Genomic DNA, 20,620 nt, shown 5'->3' with positions numbered 1-20,620 from the left:
CGCAGCAGTCTGAGGATGAGCAAACCTTAGTGGCTTCTGAAGGAGAAGTCTGATTCTTATTCTGCTGAAGAGAAACCTACGGAACCTGAGATTTCCTTCGGATTTAAACTTAAACATCTTCGTTTTCTACTCAAGGAGGTTTTACCGACTTTGAAGGTTCCAGAGCCTAAGCCTTGTGACAAACCTTAAATTCCTAAGCTAGATATGGTTTTATGATGTCTCCCCCATTTTAATTTCTAAGGAGTGAGAGAAGCCTGGTATTCCATTTTCTCCTTCTGTTAACTTTAAGAGCATTTTTCCTGTGCCTGACTCTTATCTGGCGTTGTAGAGTTCCATTCCCAAGGTGGATGGAGCTATCTCCACGCTGGCTAAACGTACTTCTATCCCTTGAGGATAGTACCTCCTTTAGAGACCCCATAGACAGAAAGATGAAGGGGTACCTTATGAGACTTTTTTTCTCTTGCGTGAACCACCACCTTTTGTTGTGACTCTCTATCAGAGATGGTTCTAGTTGACACTTCTTTAGAAGACATTCAGGATAGGATTAATGCTCTCAAGACAGACATTTCCTTTATTTGTGATGCAATTATGCAAATTATTAGCCTTAATGCCAAGTCATCTGGTTTTGCGGTCCTTTCACAAAGAGCTCTCTGGCTGAAATATTGGTCTGCGGATATGGTATCCAAGTCCAGGCTTCTTTCTTTGCCCTTAAAGGGGAATATGCTATTTGGTCCAGGCCTGGATTCTATTATCTCCACAGTGACCAGGGGGAAGGGTGCCTTCCTCCCGCAGGACAAGAAATCTAAATCCAAGGGTCGCCAGTCTGGCAATTTTTGTTCCTTTCGTTCTAACAAGGAACAGATGTCACAGGCCTCTTCCAAATCAGACTAACCCAAGAGTTCCTGGAAACCTCCACAGTTCTGGAACAAGAGCAAGCAGTCCAAGAAGCCTTTCTCTGATGTCAAGTTGCCATGAAGGGACAGCCCCCGATCCGGGACCAGATCATGTAAGGGGCAGAATGTCCTTTTTTCAAGTGGAGATTGAACGCTTAGTCTTGGCTAAGCATGGATTTTCTGAGTCAGTCATTGATACTATGCTTCAGGCTCGCAAACCAGTTACTCGTAAGATTTACCATAAGGTATGGCGTAAATACCTATATTGGTGTGAATTGAAAGGCTTCTCTTGGAGTAGGGTCAGGATTCCTAGAATTTTGTCTTTTTTTCCAGGAAGGTCTGGAGAATGGATTGTCAGTCAGTTCTCTGAAGGGTCAGATTTCTGCACTGTCTATTCTTTTACACAAACGTCTGGCGGATGTGCCAGATGTTCAATCTTTTTGTCAGGCTTTGGTCAGAATCAGGCTTATTTTTAAATCTGTTGCTCCTCTTTGGAGCTTGAACCTTGTGCTTAAGGTTTTGCAGCAGGCTGCTTTGTGCCAATGCATTCTGTAGATATTAAGTTGTTATCTTGGAAAGTGTTGTTTCTTATTGCTATTTCCTCTGCTTGCAGAGTTTCTGAGCTCTCAGCTCTACAGTGTGATTCCCCTTACCTTATTTTTCAAACAGATAAGGCGGTCCTTCGTACTAAATTGGGGTTTCTCCCTAAGGTGGTTTCAGATTGAAACATTAATCAGGAAGTTGTTGTTCCTTCTTTTTGTCCTAATCCTCCTCATAAGGAACGTCTTTTGCATAACTTAGATGTTGTGCAAGCTCTAAAATTTTATCTACAGGCTACTAAAGATTTTTGTCAGTCTTTTGCCCTTTTTGTTTGTTTCTCTGGAAAGCGTAAGGGTCAGAAGGCCTCTTCTACTTCTCTTTCCCTCTGGTTGAGAAGTATGATTCATTTTGCTTATGAGACTGTTGGACAGTGGCCTCGTGAGAGAATTACGGCTCATTTTACTAGGGCTGTCTCCTCATCTTGGGCTTTCAAAAATGAAGCTTCTGTGGCACAGATTTGCAAGGCGGCTACATGGAGCTCTCTGCATACTTTTTCTTAATTTTACAAATTTGATACTTTTGCCTCAGCTGAGGCTTCCTTTGGGAGAAAAGTTCTTCAAGCAGTTGTGCCTTTGGTTTAGGCCTACTGTCTTGTTCTCCCTAATGTTCATTCAGTGTCCTCTAGCTTGGGTATTGATTCCCACTAGTAATTGGAATGACGTTGTGGACTCCCCATGTCTTAGGAAAGAAAAGAAAATGTATGCTTACCTGATAAATTTATTTCCGGACATGGAAGTCCATGGGAGTCCAAGACCCCACCCTTAAGACAGTATTTTTTTCTTATACCTCGGGCACCTCTACACCTTAGTGTTATCTTTTTTTTCCATTTCCCTTTTGCCGAATGACTGGGGGTTATGGGTAAGCAAAGTCATACTTAAAGGGACATGAAACCCAAACATTTTCTTTTATGATTCAGATAGAGAATACAATTTTAAGCAACTTTCCAATTTACTTCTATTATTTATTGCATTCTCTTGTTATCCTTTGCTGGTTTATCTAGGTAAGCTCAGGAGTAGCAAAGAACCTAGGTTCTTGTTGATTGGTGGCTGCAGATAAATAACGATTGTCATTGGCTCACCCATGTGTTCAGTTAGAAACCAGTAGTGCATTGCTGCTCCTTCAACAAATGATACCAAGAGAATGAAGCAAATTAGAAAATAGAAGTAAATTAAATGCTGGGGTGCTCTTTGTCGCCTCCTACTGGCCAGTAGTGAATATCCCACTAGTAATTGTAATGACGTTGTGGACTCTCCATGTCCGGAAAGAAAGAAATTTATCAGGTAAGCAAACAATTTTTTATTTTTTAAACAACTTTCCAATTTACTTGTATTATCAAATTTGCTTCATTCTCGTTATCCTTTGCTGAAGGAACAACATTGCACTAAGGGCAGCTATCTGACCACATCTATTTAGCCAATCACAAGAGACAAAGGTATGCATGCTCCAATCCCCATCTAGCTCCCAATAGTGTAGGATAGGTTCTTTTTTAACCAGGGATACCAAGAGAATGAGGTACATTTGAAAATAGAAAATAATTTAAGAGTTTCTTAAAATAACATGCTGTATCTGAATCATACAAGTTTAATTTTTACTTTCCTATCCCTTTAATTATGTTTTCAACCTCATTTGGTTGAGGTTAAATACATAGATTTGCAGGGTCCATAGTGATAGGACATATAAGAGCATGCAAGTTTTTCACTATAATGGTCTTCTAAACAGGAAATGTTTGCTATTCCTTCAATATTGTTCACAGAAGAGTGGTTGAAAACAAGATCGTTTTCCCCCTCTTAATACTTAAGGTATAATTAGATTTCCTTTTTTTATTATAATTATTGGCAAAGTGTTATGGCCAGTCTTTTATTTTGTATTGTTAGTGCTGGCAAACTCACTATGTATAGGCTGCTTTGTATACAGCTTGTTACATCTGTCAGTGGACCAGCTTTTGCTGCTTAAAGGGACAGTATACTATAAAATTGTTTTTCCCTTAATGTGTTTCCAATTACTTTTTTACAAGCTGCAGAGTATAAAATGTATGAGATTTGATATTTTAAGGTTTATTTGTGTATGTGAATGAGCTGATTTTGTGTTTTGAAGCCACAACCTAATAAAATTGGTGGAGCTTGTAGGTATAATCAGATCTCAGTACTTTATCATATTGTGTACATATACATGCTTCTTTATTTTATATCTGTCCATAAACCAATCACCAATACTTGGAGAGAGCAATGGAAAATTTCCTTTTTATTACCTTATCTCTTCTATAACCCACTGGGAGTGTCATTTCTTCTACTGGCTGTGTTAACACAGCTTGGCCTCGAGGCCAAAAACTTTCAGGATGGGTGGGGATAGCACTAGCTAAATAAACTAATTCAAATACCAATATAAGGTTAATGGAAATACTTAGAAACAATTTAATACACTCCAGCAGGTAAAGTAGATCATTGAGAACAAATTAAAGGGGAGAAATGTTTTGAGTAAACTGTCCCTTTAACACAATCAGTATATGGTTTAATTGTGCTTATTCATTTAACCACATTTGTTTTGCTGCAAAGCTACAGCCTTTGTTGTTTAAATCCAAACTTTTTTTGGATAATACCTTTGTATCTTTTTTTGGACGTTATTGTTAAGGGGAAATGCCCTATTTTTTTCTTACCTTAGTAGTTTGTTTGAAGGGTACTGAGACACCCAGTGCCGAAAACTTCACCTATAAATCAGGATAAGTGACCTCTGCCCTTTTTTGTTGGTTAATTACCACAACTTCATTCCAAGATTAGTCATTCATTCTATTTTAATGCTCAAAATGTTTGAGTGTGTCTTTGTGTAACTGTCTACTTTTTTTTTTCTTTTTTTTTAAGCCTACAAGAAGAAAATTATCTTTTTTTTTTTTTTTCTTCTTTAAATTTAATCTGGTTCCAGTAAATTTGGAGTCTCTTGATCCTGTGTTCTGTTGAATAACTGGATTCTCTCTGTAATCTTCATGATGCTAGTGGTGTGGCCAAACTCAGTTTTCTAGTTTTTCTGGACCACTCTTCCCTAGACCTTGGTAACGTTTTGAACCACTATGTCTTGACTCTACTTGTTGTATTTAAATAGTATGTCATCGCAGGAGTATGAGAAAAATAAAGATTTATTCTGGCAGTATGTCTAAGGGTTAATATTCATTGTTATGCTTTTAATAGTTAAATAGTTCCTATTGGCTATATGTGAACTCACACTGACAGGAAGAAGTTGGGTTTATGTGAGGGGTTCACTGAGGACTGAGTTTTTTCCCCCGTTTACTTCAAGTATTAAGACAGGTATACCCCATTTGTACTGGAATACGAACACATCAAGTGTGAAGAAATTGCCTTATTAGTAAGTATCAATCTTGTCTTAATTCCTGAGAAACACTTTTGTACTCAAAACTACTAGTGTGCAGTTGTAGATAATAAGTGAGACATACATAGAAAAAACATGTTTTACTCCTTGGATTTAATTCATGTAAACTATAGCCTTTAAGAATCGATTTAGCTATTAAAACATTTTTATTGTTCAGTCATTCAAGTGTCCATGAACTGGCATTTTGAACTTTCAAAATTAATTTGCATAATTTAGAAAGCTTACACAATGCTATAGGTCATGAGTTCATTTAAATTATAGTATCCCAAATATGTTACAGAACAAATATAAAATTATGTTTTAGGCAACAACACTTACAGTAAATGCAATACAGTCCAGGTGTATGGTGACTTCCCACTGCTTCCCTTTTATATATCTCAGTATTGTGACTAACTGCATGCTAGTGTTTGCATGACTGACTCTGCATTTCTGTTTTTCCCTTCTTGCTCACCCTTTGTGGACAGGACAAAGTTTGTCTCTCTTCAGACATCCTCCAACTAAACATGGGCCGTGTTAAGGGGACTCTGCAAAGTCTCCTCTCTTTTGGAGAAGGCTCACAAGCACCTGCTCTTCCTTCTCACCTTCTGGGCTTTGTGGTGTTTTACTGCAGCCTCGTGCTTCTGCTTTTCCTGCTCTATCGCTGGGCTCTTACCTTATGGACACATGCATGAAAGCCTTGGGGGTACGGATTTTACTAACTAATAAGGGCAGGTTAAAATGATGCTCCCTTAAGTCTGTTTTTCCAAAATGCTTTTTCCTGTGAAGCACAATGCCATTATTCAGCCATCACAAACTGTCACCTCCACTGTGATCCAGGGACAGAGGTCAGACTGAGGTGCCAGTTAAATTCTGCAGAGACCAAACTACAAAGTATGATGATATACTCTACTGCACCCTATCCAGATGTTTACTCAGCTGTCTTCAAATGAAACAGGCTATTTGTTCAAAAGGAAAACAGTGTATTATTGGTTAATTCTCAGAATGGAACAAAATCTCTGAAAATAACGCTTCAGTCAGAATTGTATTGTTCCTCTCATTAATGCAACAAAAATACTTGTATGTGTCACTGCTTCAGAGCTCTGTGCCTTCAAACCTTTACAAAGGCTGCAGCCTGGTCTTTAGATCTGATTTGCCTTTCTGACCCAATTAAACTGTGATTTTATTTTATAATGTATTTATCTTTTAAGTGTTCATGCTTATCTGGCAGCCAAAGTAACTAAGCTATACCAAATGTTAATACGTGGGTGCCTGTATTACCGCAGGATTAACCTTTGTATTGTTGCGTAGTTTACCGTTTTCATCAGTCATTAGTCGTTCATCTGGATATATACTAATGAGGATGCTCCAGGAATGAACTATAAACATGTTAGTCATGTAAAGGTCCCCACGGTTTTTGGTTAGTCCTACACTAAGTGTTTGTATTTGTCACACTGTTAAATTAAATTTATTTCATTATGCTTAAAGGAACATTAAACACTAAATACATTTTACAAGCATAGTGTTGAACGTATTCCCTGCCTCCCTCTAGTCAAGGGTGCCGCCAGGTAGAAATCCAAAATGTATTTAGTGTTTCATGTATTTTTAATGAAAGTTTTATATCAAAATCTCAAGGTGTTACTGTCCCATTAATGGCTCAGCACTGTTAAAGACCTTCTGTGGAAAAAAACATTTGCAAAAATAGGATTGTGTTAATGCACTTGAACTTTCTTGTCAGAAATAAACCAGACTCTTTCAAGTATATGTCAATGGCACAATTTTAAAAAGTTGTACTGAACAATTACCAGTGGCCTAATATATCAGAATGTCATTTGAAAGTGTTCATAAAATTACTTAGTTTGCATTGTGTGGAATAATGTATGTTTATGGTTTGTGACTGAAAGATTAAGATTATCTGGTAGAAAGTAAGAACACACCAGTATTATGTGTCACAAATAATGTAATGGGTGCATACAGTAAATATATATGTGGTAGGCAGATGCTTTAACGCACCCATAATTGTCTTATGCTTCCTCTTTTATAGTTTTTTTTTATATATAGATGGATATATATATATATATATATATATCATTATTGCTTGTTTTGAGACATTAAATTAAAAAAATAAAGGGTATAATAAAATATTTTTGCATTAAAAATGGCAACTCTCGCAACTCTATATTGGTGGACGGAAATGCATCCATAAGCATAAACAAAACATATTTGTTCACAGGATTTTTTTTTTTTTTTCTTCAGAAAACATTATGGAAAGCTAAAATATTTTATGCCACCTTTTATATTATGAATTTACTTTGATGTCCCTTCATTATGGCAGTTTTATTTATGCCAAAATTCATTACTTCTAAAACACTAAGTTCTGACCTACCAGTATACATATTTACTTTAAAAATGTTCCTGTGCCTTAACAAGTCTGCCTTTAATTCACATATCAACTCTGGCAACAAGAATAATCTGTTATGTGCTGTCAAAGTGTGAGGATTGTAATGCAATCTAAGGTACGCTTACACTGCAAACTAATGTACAGAGACACAATGAATACGCAGTGAATGAGGGCATTCATCTTGACAAATTAACCTTTTTAAGTCTGTGCACTGACTGTGTGCTTTTTTATTTATTCATTTACATTTAACAAGTTTATATTTGGATTTCAGAAAGTTTTTGCTTCCTCAGTGTAACACGGGATTATGAGCCCTAGCACTAATGGTGGTTGCCAGATGATCATTATTACCATGACAGCCGCATTACAGTTATAAGGGTATTTGTCATTATTATGGATAAAACAAAGCATTTGAACTAAAACAGTATCACTCGTTTGAAAAAACTAAATTGCATCTTTCAAATAAGGGATCCTTTATGAATTTGAAGGGTTTTGAAGCAGTGCCACCCAATACCCAGAACTTCTTTTTATACTTAGGGGGGGATCACTTTTGCCAATAGTACATGACCCCTGATATAGAGAGGTGCTGCTACTATTTCAATAGGAGGTCTCTTGACAAATTTGTGTGCTTCTCAGATTAGGGAACTAGAAACAAAATCACCTTAAGACGTCTATTAAATTGCCATTACTGCTATGTTAATGGGCATGAGGCCCCTTAAATGAGGACTGTTGTATGTATATATAATTTACTGTCTTTGTTTGCTAGATTGGATATATCAGTTTTTCTGATAGTCATCTACCAATGTGTTGTGCATGAGATCCTTCATTGTGCCTTTATATATTAAGTTTATTGAGACAAATCCTCTTTCTAATGTGTATAAACCTATTTATTAGCATCCAATCCTCACACTTTTTTTGTTGTTGTTTTGTTTGTTGTTTACATTTTTTGGGGTAGTGAAAAACAATGTATGATATGACCCTAACAGCAATTTAGATAAATTATTTGGGTGATTTATGTGGTGGTTTTGCAGATATTAAACATGTTTTCTAACTAACTTGTGTTATTCTTTCTAAATAAAATGTACTACAATGCTGCACATGATGGGCTCAGTCCTTCTTTGGTCTTTGTTTTTCCCATTGTATGTGATTCAGATATCCTATTAAGGAGTTTGATTTTGTTTGTGTGCATCTTGTTTTTTTATGTTGCCATTTGTTTGTTAAATTGTTTTTCATTGTTTAGTTTAGTTTTTTTTCCATCTTTTTATTTCATTTTTCTTTTTGTTTTCCCCTTTTCATTACTCATTCATATAGGACCGTCTTTGTCTGCCTCCACACATTCTCGAAGAGTCTGGTCTGATGGAAGTAGCAGGAACAGTTCAGGCCCTGCTGGATCTAGCACCGCCAAAGCACCTATCCCCCACAACTGTTTGAATCCAGTGCTTCTCTATCCTATTCACAGCAAGTTCCATCCCCAGGATTCACTTATACACATCTCCAGCCTTGCATCCTCATTTTATGCACCAATGAGAGGCACAGGGCTACAAAGGGAGGGCATTGTTTAATGTCCACTTTGTCCATGCCATGTTTTTATTTAAACCAGCATAACAATATGGCTTTTAGTTGTTCACCTACACGTAGCTTCTAGCCCTACGCACCTTTTTCCCCCATATGGGATCTAAAGCTCATCAAATGGTCATATGTACAAGGTGTTCATGGACACAGAATATGTGCAATAAGAGACAAATCTATCCTTTACAAGTAGTTGTGAGGTAAAAATTGTAGTAGGGTCTTTGTTTGGGGGGGGGGGTTGTTTACCCTATATGCCAGCACTAGGAAAATCTGTAATTGCCTCCTGAATGGGGTTGTTGGGTTTTTTTTGTGTGTGTGTGTGCTAAATTGCTGTCAAAGCTCCTACACTCCCAATGATGTTATTCCCATTTGGTTTCTTCGGAGTGTAGATGCTAGAGACATTGAAACTGCCTTGAGGTAAAGATCTATTTGTGTCCTTCTATGGATCCAAAGATGGCTGAAATGACAACCTAAAAAAGTTGGGATTATGAGAGGGCAGAGGTAACACACATAAGAGGGTATGAAGGGCATATTTCTGACAGTTAAATTCTACTCATGCTGTGATCCTTTGTAAAGGATCTTTCCTTTTTGGGTTTTTAGAACCTACACTTAATTTTCAGGCTTTCATGACTTTTCAGGGGCAGTATTTGACTTGTTTTATTTATTTTTGTATTTATTTTGTTCTTATTTCTAAGCTTTAAATGTCTCTCTGAAATATACAGGGACAGCAGGAAGATCATTTTAACTGTTCAGAGCTTCAGATGACTGATGTCACATACAATTTGCTGCAATCAGGAGTAACTGCTTGAATGAATAATTCGGCATTATGGGGGGGAATACACATTGTACTCCTATAGAAATGTGACATAGCTGACAAATATTCTGTATCATGAGATTCTCACTTCTGACAACCTGAAAATGTTTCCTTTTAAAGCTTGCTGATAAATCTTCTTGAATGTAATAGTCCACATCCTAAAAAATTAAATCGATTACACGTTAGTATATATGTCATTCATAAAATAGGAGCAGTATGGCCATATGTATCTTCTGGAGAAATATATGGGTAGTACTTAGTGTAAATTTGTAGTTAGCAAACATAAGATTTGTATCATATACAGAGCCTTTAAAACATCTTAATCCAATCAAAAGATGACTGACATAACAATATTTAACCCGTGTTTTTATACTGTTTTCTTCACTTTTTAGAGGTTTTCAGAAACTAAAAAAGCAGCAGATATTGTTGATACTATAACAGCATTGCTGGTAAGCCAGGTTAGTTTGTCTCTGTATAGACTGAATCAGCCTTGCAGTTGTAGGAGGCGAAAAATATGACTTATTTCCTTTGCCCTTTTGTTTAACTCAAACATTTTCATTCAACCATTTTTCCTTTCATGATCCACTAGGCTGCTGTAATAAGATACTTTATGCTTGCTCACTGTTCACCAGCACATTTGATTTTTGTTGATGTTTAATTGACAAGTATGTGGAAAGATGTATATCATAACCAGTGCTAATTGATTGGTGAATTTCCATTGCTTTATAACAATAAAAATAATGTCCCTTTTTGTTTTTATGAAGATAAAATACAATCTAAATTGTTTTAAAACCATGTTGATATGCACAATTTTGTCTTCAAAAATGTCACAATCACTAATCACAGTTTGGTTTGTAAGTTTTTGTAAGCATGGTATAATGGATATGCCTCACCAACAGCAAGAGAAACCAGTGTAAATAGTCTTAAATTAACAGATGTTACTCACTCTTAAGTATTTTGCACAAGCATTACATTTGTGGTTCCACATACTAAGTGTATGTATATTGTATTTACCAAAAATGTTCAAGTCTTAATACAATTTAATGTGAAAGCAGTTTTATTTAATGGAGTAAAGTTAATGTAATATATTTTTGTCAAAATTTAAAATGGTCTCCATTATAAATTGGGTTTTAAAAATACTTTAAATTTAATTTCATGAATGGGCTTACAAGACAAAACTAATTCTGCTTGGTGGAGCTGCACATTTAATGTTTATTATCAGTGTACCTTAACTTACCTTAGCACAATCACATCTATAAATAATAATGCACTGTATAAATGGAGGTTATGGTTACCTGAATTTGCCTTAAAGGATATTTGTAAGTAGACAATAAACTGCTCTGAACAAATAGAATCTTTTATAAAGAGTCAAACTGTCTATAATGTGTTTAATGACTCAGACTTTAAAGTGATAGTAAATCCTAGAGTTTGTGAAACGCTAGGATTTACCAGTGCAACAAATAAAGGGGACTTTCAGTCATGGAGTATAAAATACTTCAAGCTGAAAGTTCCTTTGTTTGCAGTGTTCGCCAAGCTGAGCACCTCAGGCCACCCATGGCAGATTGCTATTTGGCACTGAGGTACTCTCAGCCAGTAGCCATGCAGGTCAGTTGGCATTATGCCGGCTACCTAGCAAGCTATTTGCGAAGAGTACCTCAGTGCAAAATGAACGCTGCAAACAAAAGAACTTTTAGCATGAAGTATTTTATACAGTACTTCATGACTGAAAGTCCCCTTTATTTGTTGCACTGGTAATTCCTAGTGTTTCACAAACGCTAGGATTTACTATCACTGTAATCTTTTTTAAATACTAACTTGTATCCTAATCCCTTTGCATGTGCCTGCAAAAGACATATTAGTTACCATGCATATGGGTATATGAACTCTAGAAGGTGATATTTATAATGCAGTTTTAAGTTTTGTGTAATATAAATTATAGTTGGTTTAAAGTTAAGGTCAATTTGGATGAATTAGTGCCCGGTTTTTAAAAACAAGGGCACTTTAATTCATTAAAATTAACATTTCACTCCTTTTCTTAAAAAACTTACCTTTTAATCCTGAATGCTGCTCCAGTGATACCCCCAGCCTTTGGAAGCCTCTTCTTACGTCAAAAATGACAAATCCAGCTTCCTCCAATCACGGCTTTCCCCTGGGGGGATCATGGCTTGATGCAACGCCGTGATTGGAGGAAGCCGTATTCTAAATTTTGGACTCGCGAAGATGGCTTGCGACGGGCGGAGGAAGCGCTGCAGCAGCTGACAGGATTAAAAGGTAAGTTTTTGAAGAAAAGTAGTGAAATGTCAATTTTTATGAATTAAAGTGCCCTTGTTTTTAATAGGTTTATTAAAAACCGGGCACTAATTCATCAAAATTGACCTTCACTTTAACTATTTCTGCTCTATTAGTTTAGATCAGGTGGATTTCTGTCTTTAATGTAAATGTTATTGTGCAGTGATATTATTTCCACTTAACCACTTTTCGGGCTCAGCTTAAGATGTGGGCTTGATTCCTTCTATGCCATCCTTCTATGATATAATAGTTCCTTAATAAAAAAAAGATTAGCACAATAGTATCTCGATTTTTGGGTTTTAAAGTTATTATATATTTTCTAATTACATTTTTCAATTTTTAACAAAAATCTGTAAGATTTATAAAGTCCATATACCTTTGGTAATTCCTGCTGATACTGCTCCCTTATGTGACCCAGAGGTCATTTACGGTTGTTGGCATAAATAAGCTTCAGAAAATCTAATTGCATAAAGATGGTATATTCATTCTTTTTTTTATGTATACATTTTAAATTGTCCTCATTTAGAAAAAAACAAAATAATGTATATGATTTCTTGCAGAAGAAATTCTGTCTCAAGACTGCAGGATGAAAGGCAGTCACTGCATACTTTGATATTCTTCCACCTGCTAAATATTTTTAGTGAATTTCAAATGCAGTTATTTTACAAAAAAAATTGAATTGTTTCATTGTACATATAATTTTACTGTATATTATTAAACCAGTTAAAACCCATCATCATGGGCTCCCCTGGATTTTCCTCTCCACCTGGAGTGAAAATTGCTGGGGGGGGGGGGGGAGATAATTAAATGTCCTTTTTTTTTTTTCTTTTAATCCCCCTGACTGTAGCTCTCTTTTAGAGGAATATGGGCAGTATTCTGGGAGTTATATAGCATTCTGGAATTTATTTACTATTTCACTCTCAGTATTGTGATTCTGCAATTCTGGACTCTATAATTCCCAGCATGCATTGTACAGTGGTGGAGTGTGAGCTTCCTGTAAGGCACGCCCCTCCTCCGTGCGGTATATGTACATTTGTCCCAGACACTAGGGAAGGCAGCTGACACTAGGGAAGGCAGCTGGAAATACTGTCTGACCCTTTACACAGGTTTATATATTTATTGTGTGTGTGTATGTGTATGTGTATATGTATATATATATATATATATATATATATATATATATATATATATATATATATATATATGTATGTATATGTGTGTGTATATATATGTATGTATATATATATATATATATATATGTATATATATATATATATATATATATACATATTCTGGGCACATTTAAAAAAAAATTGAGCAAGTTTTTCATCTATAATTAAATTAATACAATTTAAATAACTTAAATTTTAGGTACTGCAATTTTGCTTTCCAGTGAAAGTGACCGTTTTAAATTTAAAGTAACATTCCTGCAGAAATTGGAATGCACACAGGTGCATTTCAGTTTTGAATAAAAACATTTTTGCAATATATATTTATTAGCAGAGGTACATGTAGTAAAAGCTATAGCTGTTTGAAGAGTGTACTTAAATATGTTCTGCAAACCAGCTCCTCGTATCATCTGGTAATGACTTGCATTATTGCTGATATGATACAGGCCCCACTGGATCTCTGAGCAGCTGCAATATTTAAAATGCTGTTGCACTGAGAATATCTAGCTATGCTTCACATGCAGAGAAAAATGCTAACACTGAAACAATGGTAACTTTTACTATTGTTGCCAGTTTACGTACAGCATATTGTAAATATGTTTCTATTTAAAGATGCAATTAATTTCAGTTTTGACCAGAATGTCCCTTTAACTTCCTTTGATGTCAGATGCAACTCAGAATTTTAAAAAATGAGTTTCTAATCCCAGACTTGCAGTTTTTGTAGGTAGCCTGGATGTTGTAGCACATACTATGGGGGTAGATCAATGACTCATCAATAAACCACTAATTTGTGCTGCAAAAGATCACTTTTTTCACTAATATGGTTTCCTCTCACTCACATAGAACCATATCTGTAACTCTGGGTATATGATCACTAAAAGAGGTTGAAACTACTCAGAGAAACTTGAGTGGTTAGGTATCCTCTCTACATATATACCTCTCTCCCTCCTGCATGTATCATTTGAGTGTCTACCTGTGTGGAATAATATCGGTGTAGATTGAGCTTTGCTTCAGCAGTATATATTTTTGCTTTCTACAGATGGAGAATAACGTTTTTACTCCTCCCAGTATAGCATGGTCCCTACCCATTGGCCACTGTAGTGTTCCCCCACCTGAGACCTTACAAAAAGTCCTGTCATAAAGCACCTCTGCACATTTGAGAGGACTGTGTGATTGACTTTAACTATGTAAGCCCTGCTTATACAGCATGATTCTAAAGAAGAAAGCAGGATAATATAAGTTTTTCAAGCTTGCTGGTTATCTGTGTAGTTTTTGTCTACTGAATCCTATCCTTCCCGGGTGGTCTGATTCTACTTGTAATACAATTTTATAATGAAAATATTGTGGCCACGTTCTAGACTGACACATTATGTTGTATGATGTTTGTTAAACACAAAGAAACCTTTGTGTGAAAACACCCCAAAAGTATCTGAACTGAGGCGCTAAAAAGGTTAATATATGCAGTATCCGGCTATCAAATAGTTAAAAGAAAATTGTAATTAATTAAAAAAAAACTGAAATAAAAAAGGATTAAACGCATACACTTATAAACATTGGGTTAATCCAGTAAATATATATAAATATATACACAGACACACAGCACTTCCACTTTTTACTGCTCTTGAAAAAGATGAATGTATCGTTGAAACGCGTAGAGCCAATTAATAAGAGCTTTTATCTGTCTAAACTGACATATTTTAATAAATGTTTGTTTTTTATAACAAATATTTGCTTGCTGCCTTTTGGAAATAATTATACCATCTCCACAATCACTGTGAGGAGCCGGATTCCAAATTATTCGGAGTGAGTATACTGCACATTACACACACTGTGAGATACAACAAGTTTCAGTGTAATTTCCATTACTTTCAGTTACACTCACATAAAGAGAAAACCAACTCTACAACATATCGCTTAATGCCACATATAGATGAAGAGGTTGGACTCTGAATATTTCAGAGTAAGTATACTGCACTAATTATTTGGTGTTGATCTATACAAATCACAAGTCAAGTTTCTTACTCCTCAGTGCAAAAGCATCAGAAAAGGACACTGTTAAGGACCTGCGCCTCTACATCCACTATCTGCACACACTATACATATGAGAGGCAATGATGAAAATAACAGCAGAGTCCAATGGACAAATAGTGGACAATAGTATTGGAAATCCAGGGACTCCTGAAGCAAAGCAGCCGCAAGGAAAGAGTGATCCGGAACTCCTGTAGTGAGACAGGGAATCCTAGTCACAAAGTATGAAAGTACAGGCAAATAAGGTGTTACTCAGTACTTACACCGGGTAAGATGATAGCGTCCTCATTTGTATCAAAAGCGCCTTTAGCTATTACAGGAACTTTGTGTGTGGCTTCCAACTTCAGCCAATCCTCGTACATGAAACAGTATCAGTAAGTTAAGCAAACTAGAACGCTTGTTTTCAATTGCAGTTGCGGTCTTCACTATAGTAAATGTGCGGACTACGGAAGCCTAGACTGGCCAAAAAGCAGAGCAACGCGTTTCGACAAACGTGCCTTTCTCAAGCTTGAAAACAAGCAGTCTAATTTGCTGAAGTCCTGATACATATATGTGTGTGTGTGTGTATATATATATATATATATATATATATTTACTGTATTAACCGATTGTTTATATGTGTGTTTTTAATCCTTTTTTATTTGTTTTTTATCATTAAATACAATGTGTTAACTATTTGATAGCCGGATACTGCATATATTAAGCTTTTTTAGTGCCTCAGTTCTGATACCTTTGGTGTGTTTCACACATAAAAGTTTAACATTTACAATAGGGATAAAGGGTGAATCCCTAAAACTGTGGCTTTATTTTGAGTATTTTTTTCTTAAGTGCATTGATCTAACTTGTTTTACATTTAAATGTTTGTTACATTTTTTTTTGTGAAGACTTGATCATGCAGTGTGTTTGAGGTTTCTCATTGTACTGATGGTCACTCCAGTAAAGCCATATTCCAGCTGTGATATCTCCTCGGGATAATCTACAGGTATATATTTTTTTCAGAAATCAACATTACCAAAATAATGCATATATGTATTCATTATAGAGCTGACAGTTTCCTTAGTTGTGTGTCTAGGGGCCCTCTCATAAAATTCAAGCATAACTATATACACCCAAGCATTTTAATCCCGTGATCTAAAGTTCTCAGTTCAGGTGACATTATCTAAAATGCGAGATCCTATTGAAATTCTTAGGCAGATTTTGCTATACTTGTCCAAGGGGTGTTCCCTTCATTTCTATATGTAAAGGAGAGACAAGCTTAGTGCAGTATAGCACTGCATGACATGAGAGTTCTGCTGCATTTACACTTTGTGCTTTGTATGTTATATTACTTAACACTTCACATTAAGTTTTATTACATTTAAAGTATGCACTTTCTCATTTTGTATTCAGCAGTGTATTTAGGATTGTGATTTTACAAATTCTAGTTATGCTTTCACAGTTTCTGTGTAACTTTTTAACAAATTAGGATAATACTTTCTATTGTTATATGAATCTTTTACAAATTACATTGTATTTTATATTTCTGCTTCATTACTTTCTATGGTGCAGACTTCACAAGGACTGAAGTCCTAGAGAGATGTTTTCATAGAAAGTAATGAAGCTCTCTGGAATGGAGAATTTCACAGGGTGCAATGTAAGTTGTAAAATATACAAAGTATGATCCTAATTTGTTAAAGTAACACATACACTTTTTAAAACATAATCAGCATTTGTAAAACCACTGCTGGATCTAAATGTAATAAAATAGTGTAATGCTTAAATCTAATAATATTGAACGGACCCAGTCTGAAGTATAAAGTAATGTAAAATACAATGCACAAAGTGTAAGTGTAACAAAACTCTCATATCATGCAGTTCTATATTGCCCTGGGCTTGTCTCTCCTTCAGATACAGAAATGAGAGCAATCTTGCCGTGCTGGAGAGTTCCATCCTTTTTCTTTGAACTTTCGGTGAGTTCAGCACCTGTGAAGTCTGCACTACAATTTCTCTCCAAGCAGGAGACTCTTTGATCTTCAGACCCTTAGTCATCCTTATTCAGGAGTTAAACTTCCTCTGTGTTTAGAAGGACATATACAGTTGTGCTCATAAGTTTACATACCCTGGCAGAATTTATGATTTCTTGGCCATTTTCAGAGAATATGAATGATAAACCAAAACATTTCTTTCACTCATGGTTAGTGTTTGGCTGAAGCCATTTATTATCAGTCAACTGTGTTTACTCTTTTTAAACCATAATGACAACAGAAAATACCCAAATGACCATGATCAAAAGTTTACATACCCCAGTTATTAATACCGTGTATTGTCCCCTTTAACATCAATGACAGCTTAAAGTCATTTGTGGATGAGGCTCTTTATTTTCTCAAATGGTAAAGCTGCCCATTCTTCCTGTCAAAAAGTCTTACGTTCCTGTACATTCTTGAGCTGTCTTGCATGAACTCCCCAGAGTGGCTCAATGATATTGCGGTCAGGAGACTGAGATGGCCACTCCAGAACCTTCACTTTATTCTGCTGTAGCCAATGACAGGTCGACTTGGCCTTGTGTTTAGGATCATTGTCATGTTGGAATGTCCATGTACATCCCATGCGTAGCTTCCGGGCTCATGAATGCAAATTTTCCTCCAGTATTTTTTGATAACATACTGCATTCATCTTGCCATCAATTCTGACCAAATTTCCTGTGCCTTTGTAGTTCACACATCTACAAAACATCAGTGATCCACCTCCGTGTTGACCTTGTTGACTCCTCTCCAAATGTAGTGTTTATGGTTTTGTCAAAAAGCTCAATTTTGGTCTCATCACTCCAAATGACTTTGTGCCAGAAGGTTTGAGGCTTGTCTCTGTGTTGTTTGGCGTATTGTAAGCGGGATACTTTGTGGCATTTGTGTAGTAATGGCTTTCTTCTGGCGACTCGACCATGCAGCTCATCTTTCTTCAAGTGCCTCCTTATTGTGCATCTTAACAGCCACACCACATGTTTTCAGAGAGTCCTTTATTTCACCTGTTATTTGTGGGGTTTTCTTTGCATCCCGAACAATTTTCCTGGCAGTTGTGGCTGAAATTTTAGTTGGTGTACCTGACCGTGGTTTGGTTTCAACAGAACCCCTCATTTTCCACTTCTTGATTAGAGTTTAAACACTGCTGATTGGCATTCTCAATACCTTGGATATCTTTTTATATCCCTTTCCTGTTTTATACAGTTCAACTACCTTTTCCAGCAGATCCTTTGATAATTAGCTTGATTTCCCAGTGCAGCACTTGATGAAAGATGCAAGTGTCAGGAGTCCAGAAACTCATTGACCTTTTATACACACACACTAATTACAAGAAAACAGATCACAGGTGAGGATGGTTACCTTTAATAGCCATTCAAACCCCTTTGTGTCAACTTGTGTGCATGTTATCAGGCCATAATCACCAGGGTATGTAAACTGTTGATTGATAATAAATGGCTTCAGCTAAACACTAACCATGAGTGGAAGAAAAGTTTTTGTGTTATCATTCATATTCTCTGAAAAATGGCCAAGAAATCATAAATTCTGCCAGGGTATGTAAACTTTGAGCACAACTGTATTACTCTGTCTGTAAATAGATAAAGCAATAAACATTTCAAGACTGCATTTAAGATTTAAAGATGAAGTGTCATCCTCTTTGATGCTGGTAAGTTGTTTGAAATAACAATTTTTCAAATTTCTGAGTAATGTCCTGGATTTGGTCAGACTTATTTCTTCTAGGTTTGATGCCATATTCTTCTTTTTTTTATTTGTATTGCAGCCCTGGATAGATTTCCTTGTTCCTTTATTTTAAAAGTAGTAAGAGAGTAGAATCTGTTTATAAATTAGCATGGTCTGTTCACTTTTCATAATTATGTAGTTATGGATTTTTAACAAGATTTTTTTAAACTAAAATGCAATCTGTCATTTCTTTCATACAGGTGGTGAGAGTCCACTATCCAATACTCCTGATAATTGCTCTTCCTCACCACTAGGAGGAAGCAAATATTCCTAAACCCCTCCCACCTTATTGTTAAACAGTCTTGTCTTTGCCTCCCCTGGATGAATTTGAAGAATGAAGGTGCTTCTGGTGTTCTTCTGTGAGAGCATTTCTGAGACTAATTTGAGGCCCATTTCCCCTCAGAGAGGTGCTGTTAGACAGCAAAGTATCGGGTAGTGGCTCAATTACTACTCTATGGGAGTTGGTTACAAGCCTTCCACAGGTGTCACACAGACCTGTCCTTAGCTTCCTCCTGTTGGAATATCGGTATACTCCTAGTGCATATCATCTGCTGTTATGTTTTAGCACTGGTTTGGCTATCTACTGGATCCTGGTTACAAGTCCAGTGGTTGGGTGCCTATAGGTACTTTTTTATTTAGGGGCATTCATTTAGTCAGTTGATGGTTTTGAGATTTAATGGTTAGTTCTTATACAGAGAGATTTTTTTTTTAGTTGAATCTTTGTTTTAGGCTGGTTACCTATGATACGGAAGGTTTCCACAAGGTTTGGAAAGCCTTTATTTCCTGGTGTATGGTTTGTTTTTTAATAGTTTTCTTTTAGAAATCCCAAGATTCTGTATTTTCTTCAGGTTTGTTTGGATTAATCTGTCAGTTCTTTGAAGGGTCAGTTTTTGTCTCTTTCTGTTTTTTGTTTTGCAGGAAGATTGTTTGTTTATCTTCTTGTCATTTTATGTTTTGTTCTGGCTTTAGTTAGCACTAAGCCTGTCATTAAAAGGACACTCAAGTCCAAATTAACTTTTATAATTCAGAAAGAGCATGTTTATATTCACACTTTCTGGGGAACAAGCTCCTACTGGGTATTTGCACAAGCCTCACAGGGTATACTAGTCTGTGATTGGCTGATATCTGTCACATGATTCAGGGGGCCGGAAAATTGGAGAAAAAATAAATTTGACAGAAAAAAAATCTACTTATTTGAAATTTAGAGTAGGTGTTATTGCATTGTCTTTTTATTATGCACATGCTAATTATACAATTCTATTGCATTGAGTGGTCCTTTAAGCAATTGTTTTTCCTCCTTGGAACCTTCATTTGGTTTTAATTGAAATATTTTTTATTGATTTTCAAGAAAAACAAAGTAAAGTACAAGTCATAAACATTGTGTAGAGGTAGGTTTACAATATACACATATCTCGTTCCTACATGCCTATTACAGTAGGCCAATGAGGTGAGAAATGAACACATATCAGTTGTCTCATCCTGTGTAACGACTTGCAATTACATTTACATACATTATGAACTTACAGATTTAACTCCCCTTCCCCCTCCCCCCCCCCCCACCAGATGTTTCCAAGCTTTCTCTATGTTTTACCAGTTTATAATAGATTCTAATATCATATCCTTACTAAATATATTACGTGTGTCTGGGCAGTTTAAGTCAGGCCCTAGTGGATGTCTCTATCCTCATCCCCACTTTCTCACTGTCCTGATCTCTCTCTCTCGTCTCTCCCCCGGTTAGTGTGTGGTCTCGTGTGACCCTTCAAAATCCAATA

General features: G+C 36.1%; 1 protein-coding gene across 1 annotated transcript in view; it reads left to right on the top strand.

The window, feature by feature from the left end:
- LRCH3 (leucine rich repeats and calponin homology domain containing 3) overlaps positions 1-10,423 on the top strand; it is a gene marked incomplete in the record, with an annotated part of 799,481 nt that extends 789,058 nt beyond the window's left edge. Inside the window, 1 exon segment of the mRNA XM_053711931.1 lies at positions 8,557-10,423. Coding sequence (XP_053567906.1) covers positions 8,557-8,676 — 120 coding nt within the window.
- Positions 10,424-20,620: the final 10,197 nt, after the last annotated feature.

The sequence above is a fragment of the Bombina bombina genome, chromosome 4 (genome assembly GCF_027579735.1).
Source record: "Bombina bombina isolate aBomBom1 chromosome 4, aBomBom1.pri, whole genome shotgun sequence".
NCBI lineage: Eukaryota > Metazoa > Chordata > Amphibia > Anura > Bombinatoridae > Bombina > Bombina bombina.
The sequence above is the reverse complement of the archived record's forward strand: the minus strand, read 5'-3'. Positions and strand labels throughout refer to the sequence as shown.